This window comes from Balaenoptera acutorostrata, chromosome 9 (assembly GCF_949987535.1).
Source record: "Balaenoptera acutorostrata chromosome 9, mBalAcu1.1, whole genome shotgun sequence".
In the NCBI taxonomy this organism is placed as follows: Eukaryota; Metazoa; Chordata; class Mammalia; order Artiodactyla; family Balaenopteridae; genus Balaenoptera; species Balaenoptera acutorostrata.
In genome coordinates, this window is record NC_080072.1 from 25,504,897 (window position 1) to 25,523,896 (window position 19,000).

The 19,000-nt window shown below is 40.9% G+C and overlaps 1 protein-coding gene and 1 pseudogene across 2 annotated transcripts in view; one reads left to right on the plus strand and one right to left on the minus strand.

Annotated features, from left to right (window-relative positions):
- CAT (catalase) overlaps positions 1–19,000 on the minus strand; it is a 41,282-nt gene that overhangs the window by 9,112 nt on the left and 13,170 nt on the right. The window contains exons 2-9 of one of the 2 annotated variants that reach the window (XM_007181052.2): positions 15,888–16,059; positions 14,723–14,833; positions 13,618–13,748; positions 13,053–13,157; positions 12,327–12,452; positions 6,974–7,165; positions 6,358–6,510; positions 3,495–3,633 (exon numbers count right to left, since the gene is read on the minus strand). In XM_007181052.2, coding sequence (XP_007181114.1) covers positions 3,495–3,633; positions 6,358–6,510; positions 6,974–7,165; positions 12,327–12,452; positions 13,053–13,157; positions 13,618–13,748; positions 14,723–14,833; positions 15,888–16,059 — 1,129 coding nt within the window. The remainder of the gene's footprint in view (positions 1–3,494; positions 3,634–6,357; positions 6,511–6,973; positions 7,166–12,326; positions 12,453–13,052; positions 13,158–13,617; positions 13,749–14,722; positions 14,834–15,887; positions 16,060–19,000) is intronic. The other variant, XM_007181053.2, reaches the window with a different exon arrangement.
- LOC130708805 (non-histone chromosomal protein HMG-14-like) lies at positions 9,607–9,918 on the plus strand (annotated as a pseudogene).

The following is a 19,000-nucleotide window of genomic DNA, read 5'->3' on the forward strand; positions in this document are numbered from 1 at the left end:
ATCACAGCAAGATTCTTTTTGACCCAGCTCCTAGAGAAATGGAAATAAAAACACAAATAAACAAATGGGACCTAATGAAACTTAAAAGCTTTTGCCCAGCAAAGGAAACCATAAACGAGACCAAAAGACAACCCTCAGAATGGGAGAAAATATTTGCAAATGAAGCAACTGACAAAGGATTAATCTCCAAGATTTACAAGCAGCTCATGCAGCTCAATAACAAAAAAACAAACAACCCAATCCAAAAATGGGCAGAAGACCTAAATAGGCATTTCTCCAAAGAAGATATACAGATTGCCAACAGACACATGAAAGAATGCTCAACATCATTAATCATTAGAGAAATGCAAATCAAAACTACAATGAGATATCATCTCACACCAGTCAGAATGGCCATCATCAAAAAATCTAGAAACAATAAATGCTGGAGAGGGTGTGGAGGAAAGGGAACACTCTTGCACTGTTGGTGGGAATGTAAATTGATACAGCCACTATGGAGAACAGTATGGAGGTTCCTTAAAAAACTACAAATAGAACTACCATATGACCCAGCAATCCCACTACTGGGCATATACCCTGAGAAAACCATAGTTCAAAAAGAGTCATGTACCAAAATGTTCATTGCAGCTCTATTTACAATAGCCAGGACATGGAAGCAACCTAAGTGTCCATCATCGGATGAATGGATAAAGAAGTTGTGGCACATATATACAATGGAATATTACTCAGCCATAAAAAGAAATGAAATGGAGGTATTTGTAATGAGGTGGATGGAGTTAGAGTCTGTCATACAGAGTGAAGTAAGTCAGAAAGAGAAAAACAAATACAGTATGCTAACACATATATATGGAATCTAAGGGGGAAAAAAAAGGCCATGAAGAACCTAGTGGCAAGACGGGAATAAAGACACAGACCTACTAGAAAATGGACTTGAGGATATGGGGAGGGGGAGGGGTGAGATGTGACAGGGTGAGACAGTGTCATGGACATATATACACTACCAAATGTAAAATAGATAGCTAGTGGGAAGCAGCCGCATAGCACAGGGAGATCAACTCGGTGCTTTGTGACCACCTAGAGGGGTGGGATGGGGAGGGTGGGAGGGAGGGAGATGCAAGAGGGAAGAGATATGGGAACATATGTATATGTATAACTGATTCACTTTGTTATAAAGCAGAAACTAACACACCATTGTAAAGCAATTATACTTCAATAAAGAGGTTTAAAAAAAAAAAGATTTCTGGAATAAGTTATGAGACTTTTTTTTCTCCTTTTGGCATGTTCATTTTCCCAACTATACTCTGCTTCGGCTAATGTTAGCAGAAGCTTGCATTATCTGAGTACGTGCTGCCTAAACAGAAAGGATGGCCTGGAAGCATAGTAAGTGGTTTGAACAACCAGTCGGGATTAGAATTTTACCCAGCTCACTGCCAGAATAGATTATTCTGGGTGGATAAGCAGGACATGCCTGTACATCACATTGACGAAGGAGCCAAATGCATGTAGGAAGAGAGGGGGTGCCCTACTACCATGGAGCCCAGGTATCAACCTAAGAAATCCATTCCAGCTCAGCCACGTCCATGTGAAAAGCAAAGTGCTCCAATAACGAGCCATCACAGTGGTTTTCTGCACTAAGAATTAGCTCTTTGAAATGTGCCAATTGAGTAATTTTAAAATTTGATTTCCAAATTATCTCTACCTTTACTCAAAGTCGCAGCTGTCTTCAAGTCATTGACTACTCGGAATAATTAAGCTCTTTCATCAAACTGCAAGGGCACAGCCCAAATGTTCTACTTTTAAAATTAGGCAAACGGTGTGTCAAAGTAGTTTTTTTCATATGTATGCCACTATAATAGTAAACAAGAATGGTAAACACAAAGCATTTACTTATTAATGACGTTCCAAAATATACATGAACTGCTCTGATACAGCCAGTCTCAATAATGAAAGGACCGAGGGAGATTAATGAAAAAAAATCACTTTAGAATGAAAACGCAGAAGACAGACACAGAAGTATCAGTTACTTTGGGCAATAACACACTCCATACCTTTGTAAACTTCAAAGAGCAGAAATATGGCAACCACCCAATACAATCATTCAGTGAGCATGTAAACCTGTTAAATACTTGGAAAAGGCTTAATGATAATGGTAACAAAATGCAAGGCACAAAATTATATGTACAAACTAATCTTAAATGTATAACAAGTATTCACAGAAAAGACTGGAAAGAAATACAGCAAAATGCAACAGTTCTGGCCTCTGGATATTGTTACTATATATGGGTTTTTCTTCATTCTTCTCTTCTTTCCCTTATATTTTCCAAATTTCCTTTAAGGTACATGTATTATTTTTAGCATAGAAAAACAAACTTTGTTTGAATATAGACATCTATGGCTATAAATATAAATCATCAGTAAAATTTCTGAAGGGATCACGTGTCCTAAACAGGAAAATAAAAAAAGAAAACTAAGATCTATATTAAATTGTTGAATATTAAAAGGAAAAAAACATTAATCACACATTCTCTAATTAGAATAAGTAATCAGAGGAGGCTGTTGGAACATGGCAGCAAAAAGAGTAGCTCAAAGAAAAAAAAAATCATAAATTTGGTAAATGAACTCCAAAAACCAAAATGCAGTGGAGTCTCATCTCACCAGTTTACCTGAATCAACAAAAGATGGAGGAGAATCCCTTGATTTACCCCGTCTACCCTATTCTAACCTCCCTCGCCCACCACGTTCCTCCACGGCCCAAGCAAAAGGCAAGGAGAAACAAAAGGCATGAACTCTTGGCTTTTGCATTTCCAAGAGGCTAAGTCCTGGTGACTTAAGAGTGATTTCAGGAATCGTCCACTTTGTGAAGAGTCTTTAAAACCTGCTCCCGAGATGAGTAGCATGGACATATATACACTACCAAAAGTAAAACAGATAGCTAGTGGGAAGCAGCCGCATAGCACAGGGAGATCAGCTCGGTGCTTTGTGACCACCTAGAGGGGGTGGGATAGGGAGGGTGGGAGGGAGGGAGACGCAAGAGGGAAGAGATATGGGAGCATATGTATATGTATAGCTGATTCACTTTGTTATAAAGCAGAAACTAACACACCATTGTAAAGCAATTATACTCCAATAAAGATGTTTAAAAGAAAAAAGAAAAAAAAAAAGAAACCTGCTCCCTAAATTGGATGATACCCTACAACAGCCAGTGTGGAAAAACCTTTCTCCCTGCCTTTCACAGTCAGATGGACAGCAAGTAAAATCTGAGGTGGGAACTCTCAATAAAATATATAAAATAGATGAAAGTATGGAGAGTCCTCAGGCAGTTTAAACCTTCATTGCTGGGCAACAAATAGGTGGTTGGCAGGAGCGGCTGTGGGGCCTCCAAAGAGCAGCAGGTGCCCGGGGCAGCCTGACGACCCCTGGGCTGGCGGGGCCTCCCGCGCCCTGCCCAGCAGTGCCCTCTGCACCCGCGGGGTGAGCCACGGCCCCAGGCCTACCCTGATTGTCCAGCACGCACATGGGGCCGTCACGTTGGTAGCTGGCCACTCGAGCTCGGAAGGGACAGTTCACAGGTATCTGAAGATAGTTGGGTCCCAGGCGGTGGCGGTGAGTGTCAGGATAGGCAAAAAGGCGGCCCTGCAGTTATAAATGAAACAGACGTTGACGGTGTGCAGTAACATACGAGAGAGGAGAGGCCCATGAACTTCACTGTAAAGTTTCAAGCACAAAGCATCACAAAGCCCTGCCTGTCCCCCCCAGTAAAGAGCAAAGTCTCTTCTCTCTCATGAAATGAGTTCTCCCTAACTGAACGGTCCTTAGTCTTCCACCCTTTGGGGCCAAACAGCCACAAATCTTCACATCTGTTCTAGGTCATAACTCCTTTTTTCCTCAAGTAACAAGTTAGTGCCCAGGTTTGAATTATTTCCTATTCCCAAGGACACATTACATTGTGAAATAAATTTGCTAGAACCCAACTAACTGGAATCATGAACTAATTCCACTCCTCCCCACTCTCTCACTCTAGGGGAGGGGTCAACCATTTGCTCTTAACAAAAAGAAGATTTCTACAAAACCAACTGTACGGGAAATTATTCCAAAAAAGCACCTCCCATGTTGCATTCTGGTTTATGTCAGATACACTTTGAGCTCTGAGACTATCTAGATATAAACAAAATACTACACAAAGAAAGCCACAGTGCAAAACGATGCCACAAGGTCCTGAATCAAAGATTAAATTACATATTTACCAAGGCAGGAGGTTTTCCCTCACACATATTTACCAAGGCAGGAGGTTTTGTAATTTCTTTCAGTTACTGTTGAAACAAAAAGCTTTATGATTAACTCCGCGTCAATCTTAGTATCCAATTATTTAAATATTCCCATTATTCAAAGCCCTACTACATAAGCAGAGAGAGTAGTAGCAGTTTTCTTTCATTGCCTTCATTATTGGCCTTGAATCTGAACGAGTATTCTTATGTCCCTAATTCTATGGTCCAAAATACAAACCAAGTTGAACAGGACAACTGATGTGATTATCTTGTACCAAATCACTGATGCCAACGTGCTCAATCCAGTCTCGCCATTCTGTGGATAATTTGCTCTGGGCTGAGCGACCCTGCCTCCCATAATCATTTCAGATAGCCCCTAAGGTAATATTCAGATGACTGGTCATGCAGCCGTGCCCAAGACCACCTACACTTTGGAAGCTGGTTGCCTCCTTTTACCCAGAACAGACTAAGTTATGCTCTAACTTCACCAACAGGACAGAAGATACAGTTGAGCCAAGAGCAGCTCCTGGATATAGCCTCATCATGTAATTTTGGTCTTGTGTCACCTTAGGTTTATAAGGCATCACTACCCCACCTGCAGGTGGAGACCTTCAAAGTTAAGGCTGCGAAATGGGCACAGCAAGGCCATACCCTGACCCCAACTTGAATGGAGGCCTTACCCAAGGTCCTGTGCCCAAGCTCCTTGCTGGGCCGGGGTGAGAAAGCAGAGCAAAGCTCTCCCACTCAATCAGTCAGGCCAACTCCTCCTCTCCCAGTAAACTGCAGAGTGTAGGAGTGAAGAAAGGCTGCACCGGCATCACAGGGTACTCAGGGGACAGTCTCTGTGACTTGCGTTATACTACTGCCTGCTTTTCACCATGGTCTGGCTTACACTTTGGATCCCAAAGTTTTAAAAGTTAATAATCTGACCTTGTTGAAAGGCAACTGAGAACACTCGTCGTTACCGTACAACTACTCTCATCAGGGTAATTTTCCAAGCCCTCCGAACCGGCTCTCCACTTCCAATCCCTCCTCCAACGACATCCTACATAGCCCCGCCAAAAGACTCCTCCTAAGGTCCCATGCAGATTCTATTACATACCTACTCAAAAAATCTTGGACCATTCCTCATTGGTCACCAAATGGCTAAATAAGTACAACAGTCCTTCCCTACTGTATGGCCTCCTATTTTAGCAGCCAGGACAGTCTATCAATAGGTATTCAATTTATAACTAAAAACTAATATAAACTTACTTTCTATAAAAGGTTCAAATGTTCCCAATGTCAAAGCAAAAAGTTATTTAAAAAACAAAGGAAACTTAGCTTGCCTTCATGGAGAGTGACACCTGAACTGGAATCAGACACTTACATAAGAAGCAGCTGTCAGTCACTGTGGTCTGATCTAGGGTATAAACTTTAAACTTTGTATCATGGTCATGGTCCAAGAACATGAAAGATTGATTTACTCAATAATTATTAAGCCAGTTATTTTCCTATTAATTTCTGATCCAAATAAGAGTTTTTCTCTCTTTGTACTCTTGAAAAAGCATACTGGCTGAGTGGTGAAAAAATACTGAATGCCTAGGAACATTACCAAAACAAATGGTTAAATTAACCCACTGCCTTTAATCAATGGAAACATAAATTGAGTTTGTAAAAATCATCTCTGGGTCTCTTTCTACATGTGGCAAAATTCAAGCATCACCATAGAAGAGGAAATGAATAAAGTTATGCTGACCAAGTGTTATAATCAATTAGTGATATTCCTCCATCCCATTGATTACGGATTGAAAAAGAATATTTTACCCCACAAATACCTAAGGTATTTCTACTATAACTTCTTTTAAATTAAGAGCCTAAATGTCAAAGTCTTACCATATTGAGGGACCTACAGTGAAATTTGTTTTACACTGTAATGCTCATTTAAGGATGTTTCAGTCAGTCCCATGGGAACTAAGGACCCAGACAAAAGTTTAAGTGATGTTCTAGTTAATTCTTCATATAAAGGTCATGCCAAATTACACTCTGTGCGTGCACGTGTGCGTGTGTGCACACATTCCTGCCTCAGAACCTCTCAATCCACCAGGTTTACCTGAAGCATTTTGTCAGGGCTGGGCTCAATGCCGGGCGGCATGTTGCTTGGGTCAAAAGCCAACTGTTCAACCTCAGCAAAGTAATTAATTGGATTCCGGTTTAAGACCAGCTTTCCAACTGGGATAAGAGGGTAGTCATTGTGAGGCCAAACCTAAAAATAATGCCATATTCACAATTACCAGACAACCAACAGAAGGAAATTAAAGTACCCATAAAAATATCAGCTTTCAAATACAATGAAGCCAATGATGATAAGTGAAAATAACATTTTTGAATCCAATAAAATGATAAGAACTTAAGGTGAGTGCATTGGTTGAATCTTTCACAACAGTAAACAGTAAACATTGAGTCTTTCCCTGGGCAAAAGTACATCAGCTCATCAAAATTTGTTCCCTGCTAATAACAATATATCAGGCCACCCAGATGAACTTAGTAAACTCATCAAACAGGAACTGGAAGGGAAATGCTGGTGAGCCCGCCTTCACAGGCTAGGAAACTCTTAAGTGGTACCACTGCGTTTTGTATACAACTTACGAATGCTTGACTACAATTTTTTTTTAATTAGTTGCAAAGACACTTAAAAAAGAAAACAGTTTAGTTGTTAACTGACTCACCTTGGTAATATCAAATGGATTAAATGGGAAAGTTTCTGCCTGGTTAAATGTCATGACCTGGATGTAAAAAGTCCAGGAGGGGTAGTTGCCAGTGGCAATGGCATTAAAAAGATCCCGGAGGCCATAGTCAGGATCTTCATGGGCAAGTCTTGCTGCATCTTCAACAGAAAGGTTTTTGATGCCCTGGTCAGTCTACAGAATGAAAGAAAGAAGCTCAAACTGAAACTTATTGGCAAAGTTATCGAACTTTAATCAATAATTCATTGAAGGATTATGAGTAACACTAACCAAAGACTGGATTTTCCTTCTAACAGTAATCCTACTGTTCAAATCTGATACAAGTATGAATTTATCAGTAAGAAATTCTACTTGATTATCCTGATTCTTTTCAATGTTCAGGGAATCTGTCTACACATTTTATATTTAAAATTAGTCTTTCTTTCCCTTTATGTATTCTATATTATTTGAATTTTTAAAATTGTTGACACATAGTTTATTTTCAATTTTTCACTCATAGAGAATGCTACATTACTGTCTTCAGACAAGCTAAAACAATTTTTGCTATAAAATATACATAACATCAAATTTATCTTTTAACCATTTTAAAGTGTCCAATTCAGTGGATTTCTTTGAGGACATATCTTAAAATGGAATTGTTGGGTCATATGGTAATTCTATGTTTAAATTCTTGAGGAATTTCAAAACTGTTTTCCAGAGTGGGTATTATTTGAATTTTTATACTCATGCTATTTTCAGATCAAAAAAAAAATCAAAATATAATTTTCTTTTTTTTTTTGGCTCTGTTGGGTCTTCGTTGCTGCACACAGGCTTTCTCTAGTTGCATCAAGCAGGGGCTACTCTTTGTTGCGGTGCGCAGGCGTCTCGCTGCAGTGGCTTCTCTTGTTGCGGAGCATAGGCTTTAGGTGCCCGGGCTTCAGTAGTTGCAACACGTGGGCTCAGTAGTTGTGGCTCAAAGGCTCTAGGGCACGTGGGCTCAGTAGTTGTGGCGTGTGGGCTCTAATGCACAGGCTCAGTAGTTGTGGCTCATGGGCTCTAGAGCACAGGCTCAGTAGTTGTGGCGCACGGGCTTAGTTGCTCTGCGGCATGTGGGATCTTCCCGGACCAGGGATCGAACCCGTGTCCCCTGCACTGGCAGGCGGATTCTTAACCACTGCGCCACCAGGGAAGTCCAAAATATATTTTAAAAATAAGCAAATGATTAATGAAATTAAAGGACTTCCCCTTTTTTTTTGCATGAAGTAACTTTTTAAATTCCCTGTTTTATAATAGCTCAAGTCAGTTACTGAGATTGTGCTGAGCTAGTATCCCTCCACCCCAACTGTCTTTCTTTTTCTTTTTTTTAAGAAATCACAGAATCACAGTTTATAGAGCTGAAAAGAATTTCAGTACAGCCACTCTAAAGCAGTTCTCTGACTATGAGCAACCAAAATTAGTATTCTGACCTTCTAAACAAGCCATTAAGACCCAAAGAAGTTAAGTCACTTTCACAAGTGCTCCTATTATCATCCCATTCTGCTCTTCAATAGAGTTCCCACCGGTGTCTTATTCTGAAAGATCCCCAACAAGTCAGGCACCATGGAAATATTTCTTTAGCAAGTCAACTCTGGAAGGCTGGCCTATTTCTACCACAGAAATCCCAACTCTCTCTAGCCAGTGGGAAGGTTTAAATTCTTCTTACTATTAGATCTTCAGGATTAGAAAATGGAAGTCACCATCTGCAGATCACCCAGCTAATACGGTAAATTGTGCAATAATATTTCAATACCTTTCTGATTTTAACTGAATCCCCTGGGTTTAGAAAAGAATAATCTTAGGTCAGAATAATCCAGATTGATGAATCTACGTAGATCTCATGCTACCTCAGAGCCCTCTGCTGAACAGACCCATAAGCAATCCAATCTTTCCAGGACCATTGACAGCTGGGACTATTGCCCAATTTTACTGTGACAGAACTGGAGCTCAGAGAACTTTAAATAATATGCCAAGTCACAGTTATCTAGAAGAGGGAAGATTTGAGTTCAGACTGTTCTAACTACAAAGCCACAACATGCTAGCTGTCTGAGATACAATCATTTAGTTCTGCTCTAAGTGACACTATGCTGCTTCTTTTGGCAATTACAAACCAATGGGTCAGCTCTTTCCTGCAACTGTTCCTTGCCGAAGATTATAGATCCAAGTCGTAAGTATAAAGATGGGTGACAGTTTTCCTGTCTGATATACCCACATAAGTTGTTCAGATAACAATTAAAACGGGACAGAAGAAAATAGGTCTTTGGGATATCATTAAGAGGGAGCCTATATTTGTCATGAGTCCACTTCTGTCTCTGCTTATTTTAGCAGTAGTATTTGGAAACAAGTTCCTAGGCAACCAGAGGACTTTTAATAACCTTCTAGAGTTCTCTGGCAATATTACTTATTCTAACCAATGCCAAGATCATACTAAGAGAACCCTTTAAAACACCTCAGTTAATTAAAAGATTCTCAAAAACTTCCCCCAAAGTAACTGATCTGATCTGATTGTAGGAAAGCACATGAAAAAAACAGAAACTTGGGACGGGAGGAAAGCAGCGGCCAAGCAGCCCAGCACACCCCTCCAACCCCCCACTGCCGCCATGATACCCAAGAGGAAGGTCAGCTCTGCAGAGGCGTCGGGGAGTGAGGAGCCCAAGAGGAGATCTGCAAGGTTGTCAGCTAAACCCGCTCCTGCAAAAGTGGAAATGAAGCCCAAAAAGCCAGCAGGAAAGGATAAATCTTCAGACAAAAAGTGAAGAGGGAAAGGGAGCAAAAGGGGAGCAAAGGGAAAACAGGCCAAAGTGGCTAACCAAGAGACTAAAGATGATTTACCTGCAGAAAACGGAGAAACTAAAAACGAGGAGAGCCCAGCCTCTGATGAAGCAGGAGAGAAAGAAGCCAAGTCTGATTAATATCACACACCCGGTCCTATCAGTGGTCCCTGTTTCCCTTCTTGTACAACCCAGAGGAATATTTTTATCAACTATTTTGTAAATCCAAGTTTTTTAGTAGCTCTAGAAACAGTTTTAAGGAGGAAATCCCACCTCATCCCATTTTTTAAGTGTAAATGCCTTTTTTTAAGAGGTGAAATCATTTGCTGGTTGTTTACTTTTTGGTACAACCAGAAAATAGTGGGATATTGAATATGGGAGGCTTTGATTGTCTCGGGTGTCAGCTTAACATTCCATAAATGGGGATAGCTTTTATATCCTATAATACAAAGCGTACTAAATGGCAATTTGGAGTCAGTTGTACATTTAATGTCTTGAACACTTTAAATTACGTCTCTTCCCATGTTGTTTTTGGTAGAATTGTTTCCTAAAGCAAACCACTCCTTTATCTTGGCTCTCCTGGTCAGAATTTTATGTACTCTGTAACATCTTTGGTCGTGGTAGTCAAGTTTTCCTAGTAACTTTGTTAACATGCTATGAACAATTGAAAATTCAAGTACGTAGTGTATATATGATATTAAATTCTGAATTAGTGGGACTTACGATGTAACAGCATATCAACGTTGGAAGATATTGGTACTTGATATTCCCTTAAGGAAAATTTGCCTCCAAATTTTAAGCTGGAAAGTCACTGAAATAAGTGACTCTGTGTAGTTGTGATTTTGTTTAGAAAAGAATCACAACTACATGATTTTTGTAGATTTTTTTGTACATATGTTAAGAACTGTGTACAAATTGAAATGTCTGTGTACTGATCCTCAAAACAACCAATAAAATCTCAATTATGAAAGAAAAAAACAGAATTTTTGTTTTCTGACATTTGTAACTGATTTTTCTATGTGCCTTGTTCATAATATATCCTCAATAAATCCTTAAAAATGGATGGATGGGACTTCCCCTGGTGGCGCAGTGGTTAAGAATCCGCCTGCCAATGCAGGGGACACAGGTTCTATCCCTGGTCCAGGAAGATCCCACATGCCGCGGAGCAACTAAGCCTTTGTGCCACAACTACTGAGCCTGCGCTCTAGAGCCCACGAGCCACAGCTACTGAGCCCATGTGCCACAACTACTGAAGCCCGCGTGCCTAGAGCCCATGTTCCACAACAAGATGAGAAGCCCATGCACCGCAACGAAGAGTAGCCCCCGCTCGTCGCAACTAGAGAAAGCACGCGCAGCAATGAAGACCCAACGCAGCCAAAAATAAAATAAATTAGAAAAAAAATTTATGTAAAAAAAATAAAGTTCTTTTTAAAAAAAAATGGATGGATGAATTAAAAAGTTGGGAGAAATGTTTTTGGAACGATAGCATCAGATGTTGAAAATGAGAGTGAGATTGGTATTACAGATAGAAATGCCCCAATTCTGTCTTAATCCCCTCCTGGACTCCAAAACTATATATGCTCAGAACAATGTACTCAGGGCTAGGAAAGGCAAAGCAATATAACACTTTACTGTTTGCTAACACTTGACTCTAAACTCCAACAAAGAACTCTAGGCTAAACCAGGTAGGAATTTCCTTTTACCTAGCTTGGAGACCTGTATTATCTCTTTTTTTTTTTTTTTAATAAATTTATTTATTTATTTAATTTATTTATTTTTGGCTGCCTTGGGTCTTCGTTGCTGTGCACAGGCCTTCTCTAGTTGCGGTGAGCGGGGGTTACTCTTCGTTGGGGCACGCAGGCTTCTAATTGTCATGGCTTCTCTTGTTGCAGAGCATGGGCTCTAGGCGTGCAGGCTTCAGTAGTTGTGGCACGTGGGCTCAGTAGTTGTGGCTTGTGGGCTCTAGAGCTCAGGCTCAGTAGTGGTGGCGCACGGGCTTAGTTGCTCCGCGGCATGTGGGATCTTCCCGGACCTGGGCTCGAACCCGTGTCCCCTGCATTGGCAGGCGGATTCTTAACCACTGCACCACCAGGGAAGCCCTATCTCTTTACCTTTGATCTAAAACCTTAGATCTTCCTTCTCCAGAGAGAAAATAATATAAATGTGCACCTGCCAGCACCAGAAATATTAAACCAGAGAGCAAGCACAAAATGAGCATTTTCCCAAATATTTATGGCAGAGCTCCCAGGGTCCAGAAGAAGAAAGCTTGATTGCTGATAGTAGCTGGGTGCTATTACCCTCCAGCCACATGAAGAGACCAAAGAGACACTACACATAGTTCTTCTAATTGGGCAGCGTGAGTCTATTCACTCAAGCTGTGGTCAACAAAATAGTCATGGTCCTACTCAACCAGATCAATACCTGTCATCCTTGAGGGGAGAGGTAAGGCTAACGTAGGGGAGGCCTTGATTCTTGCCCAATCCTCAGAAGAAGTAAGGATACGTGGGTGGTGGGAGCATTTGACCGCACTGCCCAAAGGCAACATGTACCTTATAATGGAATTTGCAGTAAACAGCCTTTCCATTTGCATCAACCAGTTTGAAAGTATGCGATCCATATCCATTCATGTGCCTGTGTCCATCTGGGATCCCTCGATCACTGAACAGGAAGGAAACCTAAGGAACAGAAAAGTAAAGTGTAAAATTTTTCAGTTTAAATCAAAACATCTTATATTTTTAAGACATTCCTAAGTTTCCATAAAAATCTCCTAATGACATGGAACATACTAGCCAAGTGCCCACAGGAAGGGTTATCATTTGTAAAAAATGACAAACAGAAGAATTTTAAAGCAGAATGATATATAAATCATTAACCTCATGGCTCAAAATTCTATAAAGAAACGTTAAAACAAATCTGAAAACTAGCCTAACTTGTTATTCAAATTTTAATTTAATAGAAAATTTGTTTGGTACTACTTTCCTCTCATTTCCCTAATACAAAGAACTTTACTTCCTACTAGAAACTTTAATCCTTAATATTGCTAAATATCAATTGATAATGATTCTAGAATCACATAAGGTCTATGAATGGGGAAAGATTAAGAAAATCAATCATTATAAAACTCTTCAAGGATCAAGAAATCTGAGGAAGCCTCCCAAAAAGAAAGTCAAAAACCAATTCCAATAAAATAGCCAAAACTGGAGAAAAATGTATGAGGCATAATTAACAGTTCCATATCAGGTGATATAATATAGTGAAAAAAGAGGTGTTCCCACCTGATGTAGAGACTCAGGACGCAGGCTCCAGAAGTCCCAGACCATGTCCGGATCCTTTAGGTGTGTTTGAGGGTTTCTCTTTTGGCTGTGGATAAAGGATGGAAACTAAATGGAAAAAGAGAGAAAAAAATCCAAAAATTAAGTTTACAGGAATTATGGTGTCTTATACATTGCTTAACGCTAGATTTACAGATTATAATTTTGAACAATGTAATCCTAGAATTTTAAGCTGCAAAACCCTAAAATGAAATTTGCCCTCTACATGTTTCTAGGGCAAATTGCCTCTTTTTATTCATCTTCCAAGCTCTGCAAGGAAAACTGGACTATTCCCATAATGTCAGTGAATCCCGAAGTGCCAAACTAAGACCAATGATAATTGTTGTTATCTGACCTTATAAAAAGATATTAAATACAGAAAAAATTTTAAAAAGGCAATCTAGCCAATCCAAATTCTCTTCTTTCTGCTTTTCCCAGGGCTTTTCCTCAAATGCCAATCTACACAGAGTATTTGAAATCAATTTAAATCAACAAATATCTGCAGAGTGCAAAATACTTCATCACCTACCAATATGGCATCCCTGATGAAGAAAATGGGGGTGTTATTTCCAACTAGATCCCAATTACCATCCTCCGTGTAAAATTTCACTGCAAACCCTCGAGGGTCACGAACTGTGTCAGCTGAGCCCGATTCTCCAGCTAGAAGATTCAAACGAGAAAAATGAAGCCTCCACAAGAGTACTTTGCATCCAAGAAGCCTAAAGTCATAAAGAAACACTGGGATCTATCCTTTCCAATTCATTTTCTAGAAGTAAATTAGGTATTTAAGTGCCTGGGTTATTAGTTCTACTACCCACCAGCTAACTCAGACTAAAAAGTAAACAAAAGAATTAACTGAGAGAAATGAGAGAGTGTATGTAACAACAGCTGAAAAGATTATCCGCTTAACATAAAAAGATAGCTTTGTTCAAACAGGTAATTAAAATTTAAATTAAGGGAAGAGAATAATTATGAAGATTAAGGTAGTGAACAAAGAGAATAAGTGTGTCAAAATTATGAGGTTAATACTAAGAAAATGAGTCAAAACATAAATTCTTATTCTTAATTTCATTTACTTTTGCATTTCACAGTATTTTAAAATGCACAAATTCATGCAGAAACAGAATTAATCAGGCATTGTGGTGTGTTGAGATGCAGTTTGATAGCTCTAACTCTTACTAGCTCTGTAACATGAGAAAAATCACTTACTCTCTCTGAAATAGAAAGAACCCCACCTTGCAAAGTAGATCTACAGACTATAAACAATGTCAGTAAAGCACCAACCGTGGATGGCACAGAGTTAATTCTCAATAAAGGGCAACTGTTATCATAGCTACTCAGTAAGATTCCCACTTCATGCAACCACTTGTAGGAAAAATTCTTTCCAAATGTCACAGAATTGCAGAGGCGGCCTCTGCATAAGTATGATTTCCTAAGACCTCAACAAACAGAATTATAAGTAACTTTCTACATGTGTTAAAATATTTTTTCTACCATAAAACCTTGCTATCATTTGAAGAAGTACTTGTTTTCTATCGTCTAGTAAGTTTTCTCTTGAAATTAAGTTATAAATGCCCCAAATAAGATACACGGTTGAGTTAAGCAACATCAGTAATGCAAACAGACCAACTTACCAACAGTGGAGAAGCGAACTGCAATGGGCGTCCTCTTTCCAACGTGCTCAAACACCTTCGCCTTGCAGTATCTGGTAATGTCATGCGTGACCTCAAAGTAGCCAAAAGCCCCTAAGGAAAAAGACACAGAAATCCTCATCACAAGACCGTCACTCAGGCCATCAGGCCCTCAATAGGCATCTGCGTGAGAGAGAAACTGGTGGCTTAGCACTGGCCTTCTGGGAGCTTCCAATATGATGGGAGAAGAGGAGATAACCAAACACAAAATGATGAGAGCAAAAATGCAGAGTCCTAGGTCACTTAGTGCTAAGCTGAGTGCTACACAGCTGGAGCCAAAGAGGAGGAGGAGATGGGTGGGACCAGAAGGAACGAGTCAAGGTTGCCACAAGGACACAGGGCCTGAGAGGTCCCTGAAGTAGAGGCAGGACCTAGGAGAGAAAGAAGAGGGTGGAGAGGAGGAGAAAACCCAGGGAGAGAAGGATTGAGCACTTACGAAGGTCGCCACAGAGCCAAACAACAAACTGAACAGCGTATCAAAATCATGAGGGAAAAGACACGCAAAAAAAGCTGGAGAAGATGGAAGAGCAAATAAAGAAATTGGGAAGTCCTAACTGGGAGTCCAAGTAAGCAGCTAAAACAAAACTTCTTCCTTTCTATCAAGGTTTGTTTTTCCTATTGAGCTTTTAGCTTTCTTTTAAATGCCACCCCCATCTTTTGTTTCTGTAATAAAAGCAAGATAAAAGTTTTACAGAAGTTTTCAACAAAAAGGAAAAATCACCACAAACCCACCACACTAACACAACCATCACCGATTTTGCCCAGTTCATTCCAGTGTTTATCCAGTTAAGTGCACCATCTAAATCTAATTGTAATTACAGTATGTCTGTGTCAGTATTTCCACATTTTTACTTCTTCACTAAACTGCATAATGGACTAAAAGGAAGATTACTTATCTTTTCAGTAAAAAATATTTTATATATAATGTGCAGTCCAGGGAAATAACCATCATTTAATTACTGACTCCTCTATTGACAGACATTTCTTCCCTTCCCCCTGGAATGGAGATTTGGCACTTCTGTTAAAGGAGCTCTGATCCTTTGAGAAGTAATTTTTAACCCAGGTGTTATGAAACGGCCCTTTTACAGCAGATGAGCACAGTTCTCACCTGCTCCTTTGGCGTGCACGACTCTCTCAGGAATTCTCTCCCGGTCAAAGTGAGCCATTTCATCAGTGAAAACCACATCCTGAACAAGGAGGGGCCCGCGGGGCCCTGCTGTAAGAATATTGAGTTTGTCTCCTATCGGATTACCGGCTCCGGTGGTCAAGACATCAGGTTTCTAAGTGAACGTGAGAGGAGAAGAGTGCAAGAGAGTCAGTACAATCACACACTTAATTTCTGCTATCACAGGGCACATCGTTTTGCATTTTTTATACCTTCTACCCAAACTCTTTTTAAATTTCCTGTGTCAAAAGTACTGAAATACTCAAAACATGCAATTGCCTGAAATTTATAGTCAGGTCGCAGAAATCCTAAGAAATCTGCTCTGAGGAGCAGGAAGATGGCTAAATAACTCGCCAACTTGCTCCACCCCTGCTCCAGGTACAGCCGCCGGGCTCCACACAGGAAACCCCAGATACGGATCCTCCAAAACGCATCGTATGTGCTTAACGTGGAACGTCCAAACTAATAGTGAGACGATGGTCCCCACAGAAGCTATGCCTGTAAATGCTTTACTCAATCTTATAAATTCTTCCTGACTGCTGCAGAGGTCAAGGCAGGTCATCCTGTACAATGTATTCATTTCTCTCAAGCAGTGTGTACCAGCTATTTGCAACATCTCTTTTCAATTCCAAAAAAAAAAAAAAAAAAAAGTCAGTGGCTTTTGTTGTCACTGATAATAAACAGTTGTTGGTAAGATGGATTATAGCACTAATTTTCTTTTTTCTTTTAAACTTATTAATTTATTTTATTTATTTATTTTTGGCTGTGTTGGGTCTTCGTTGCTGCACGCAGGCTTTCTCTAGTCGCGGCGAGCGGGGGCTACTCTTGTGGTGCGCAGGCCTCTCATTGCGGTGGCGTCTCTTGCTGCGGAGCACGGGCTCTAGGCGCGCAGGCTTCACTAGTTGTGGCGCATGGGCTCTAGGGCGCAGGCTCAGTAGTTGTGGCTCACGGGCTCTAGGGCGCAGGCTCAGTAGTTGTGGCTCACGGGCTCTAGGGCGCAGGCTCAGTAGTTGTGGTGCACAGGCTTAGTTGCTTCGCGGCATGTGGGATCTTCCCGGACCAGGGCTCGAACTCATGTCCCCTGCACTGGCAGGCGGATTCTTAACCACTGCGCCACCAGGGAAGTCCCTATAGTATTAATTTTCTAAAGATGCCAAATGTCTCTGAGATGAGATAGGTTGTTTTACGGTAATAAAGAATTAGTTTTCATCCACCCAATTCTCCCATTTCCGTTACATCAGAAGCCTCTCAGCTGTCCCTTCTCTAGAGTGGGGACAGCACTTTTAAGCCTCACATGATCCTGGGCAGCTCCCAGCTGTGGTCACACTCTGCTTTTGACTACAGCCAACTGCCTCTCCCACGACTTCCCCTGGTCACTAGGAAATCAGGGGAGATGCAGAGCTAAGCCATCTCCAACAGGGTGGGTCCAACTCCCAGCCCTGCCAATTACCAGATGTGTGGCTACTAGCAAGTTACTTAGTATTTCTGAGTCTATTTTTCATCTGAAAAATGGACAAAAAATAACTACTTCCCAGGGTTAACACATGGATTAAAAGAACTGAATGTACTCAAAATAAGGCCACACACTAGGCAAACACACGTTACTGCTGTACTGGCCATGAGAAAGTGACCTGATACCAGAAACAAAGCATTTCTGGCTTTATTTTTCTAGAAACCATGACAGATATGTAGGTATCCATCCAGACTCTCTCGCCCTATCCCTTACCCATCCGGCAGCAAACCCTTCCAAACTATATGAAAGTTTACATGTCCAGTCTGTGGTTACCACCCAATCACACCACCCTCTTTTGAAGACACACATGTGCTAATAAGTGTGACACTGTATACTTGTTTAAAATCTAAACTAGAAAATGAATCAGAAAAAGGAAGAGTGAAATTGCACAACTTCCCCTTTAGTTTAAACCTAAAACCTTGATTTTTCAACCTTGGCTGTCACTGAAATCACCTGGGAACTTTTTTTTTTTTTAGTTTTTTTTAAAAATTTACTTTATTTTATTTATTTATTTTTGGCTGTGTTGGGTGTTCATTGCTATGTGCGGGTTTTCTCTAGTTGAGGTAAGCGGGGGCTACTCTTCGTTGAGGTGCGCGGGCTTCTCACTGCAGTGGCTTCTCTTGTTGCGGAGCACGGGCTCCAGGCACGCAGGCTTCAGTAGTTGTGGTACACGGGCTCAGTAGTTGTGGCACACGGGCTTAGTTGCTCCGCGGCATGTGGGATCTTCCCAGACAAGGGCTCGAACCCGTGTCCCCTGCATTGGCAGGTGGATTCTTAACCACTGCGCCACGAGGGAAGCCCGCCTGGAACTTTTTAAAGCACTCGGATGCCTGGCCATCCCTCCTAGAAATTACTGATATAATTAGTCTAGGTGAGGCCCAGGCATCACTGCTATTTTTTTTGAGCTCTCCAGGTGATTCCTAAGTGAGGCCAGGATTAACCACCACTAACCTAAAGCTTTTGGATGATCTACAATTAAAATTGTAAAAAGTCTGAGTAAACTAAGTCTGTCCACCCTTTACATGCTCATTTCATCATATAATCAAGGCACTAAAGGAAACCTAAAAATGGCGGGGGGTGGGGGTGGAGGGGAGGAACATCCCATAAAGGAGAAGAGTATGAGAGAGAATACCAAGCTTGGTAAAAGGAAAGGTAAACAGGTCAGAGTGTCATTTACTTTTCTGCATCCCTAATACAGGAAGGAGTTGCTGCCGAGAAACAAATGAGACCATGTCAGAAGACCCCTCCTCATGCCCAGGTCAGCGTGATAAAGTCAAGAATAAAAACCATGCCCAAAGGAGGCAGATGCAGAGTAAGCCGGATGAGCGAATGAATGAGTGAAGAACTAAAGAATGAGACGGTTTCGCCTGGTGACGCTGAATCATGGAATCTTAGCGTGGCAATGCTCGAACGTTGCCACCACTGGGCCTCCCTCCCCCCAACGCAGGAATCTCCTCCATAACACCCATCCCCTGGAGAAATGAAACCTGGGTTTGTAAGTTACAAATGTAGCATTTGGCATCTCTTCTTATTCCCTGGTCTA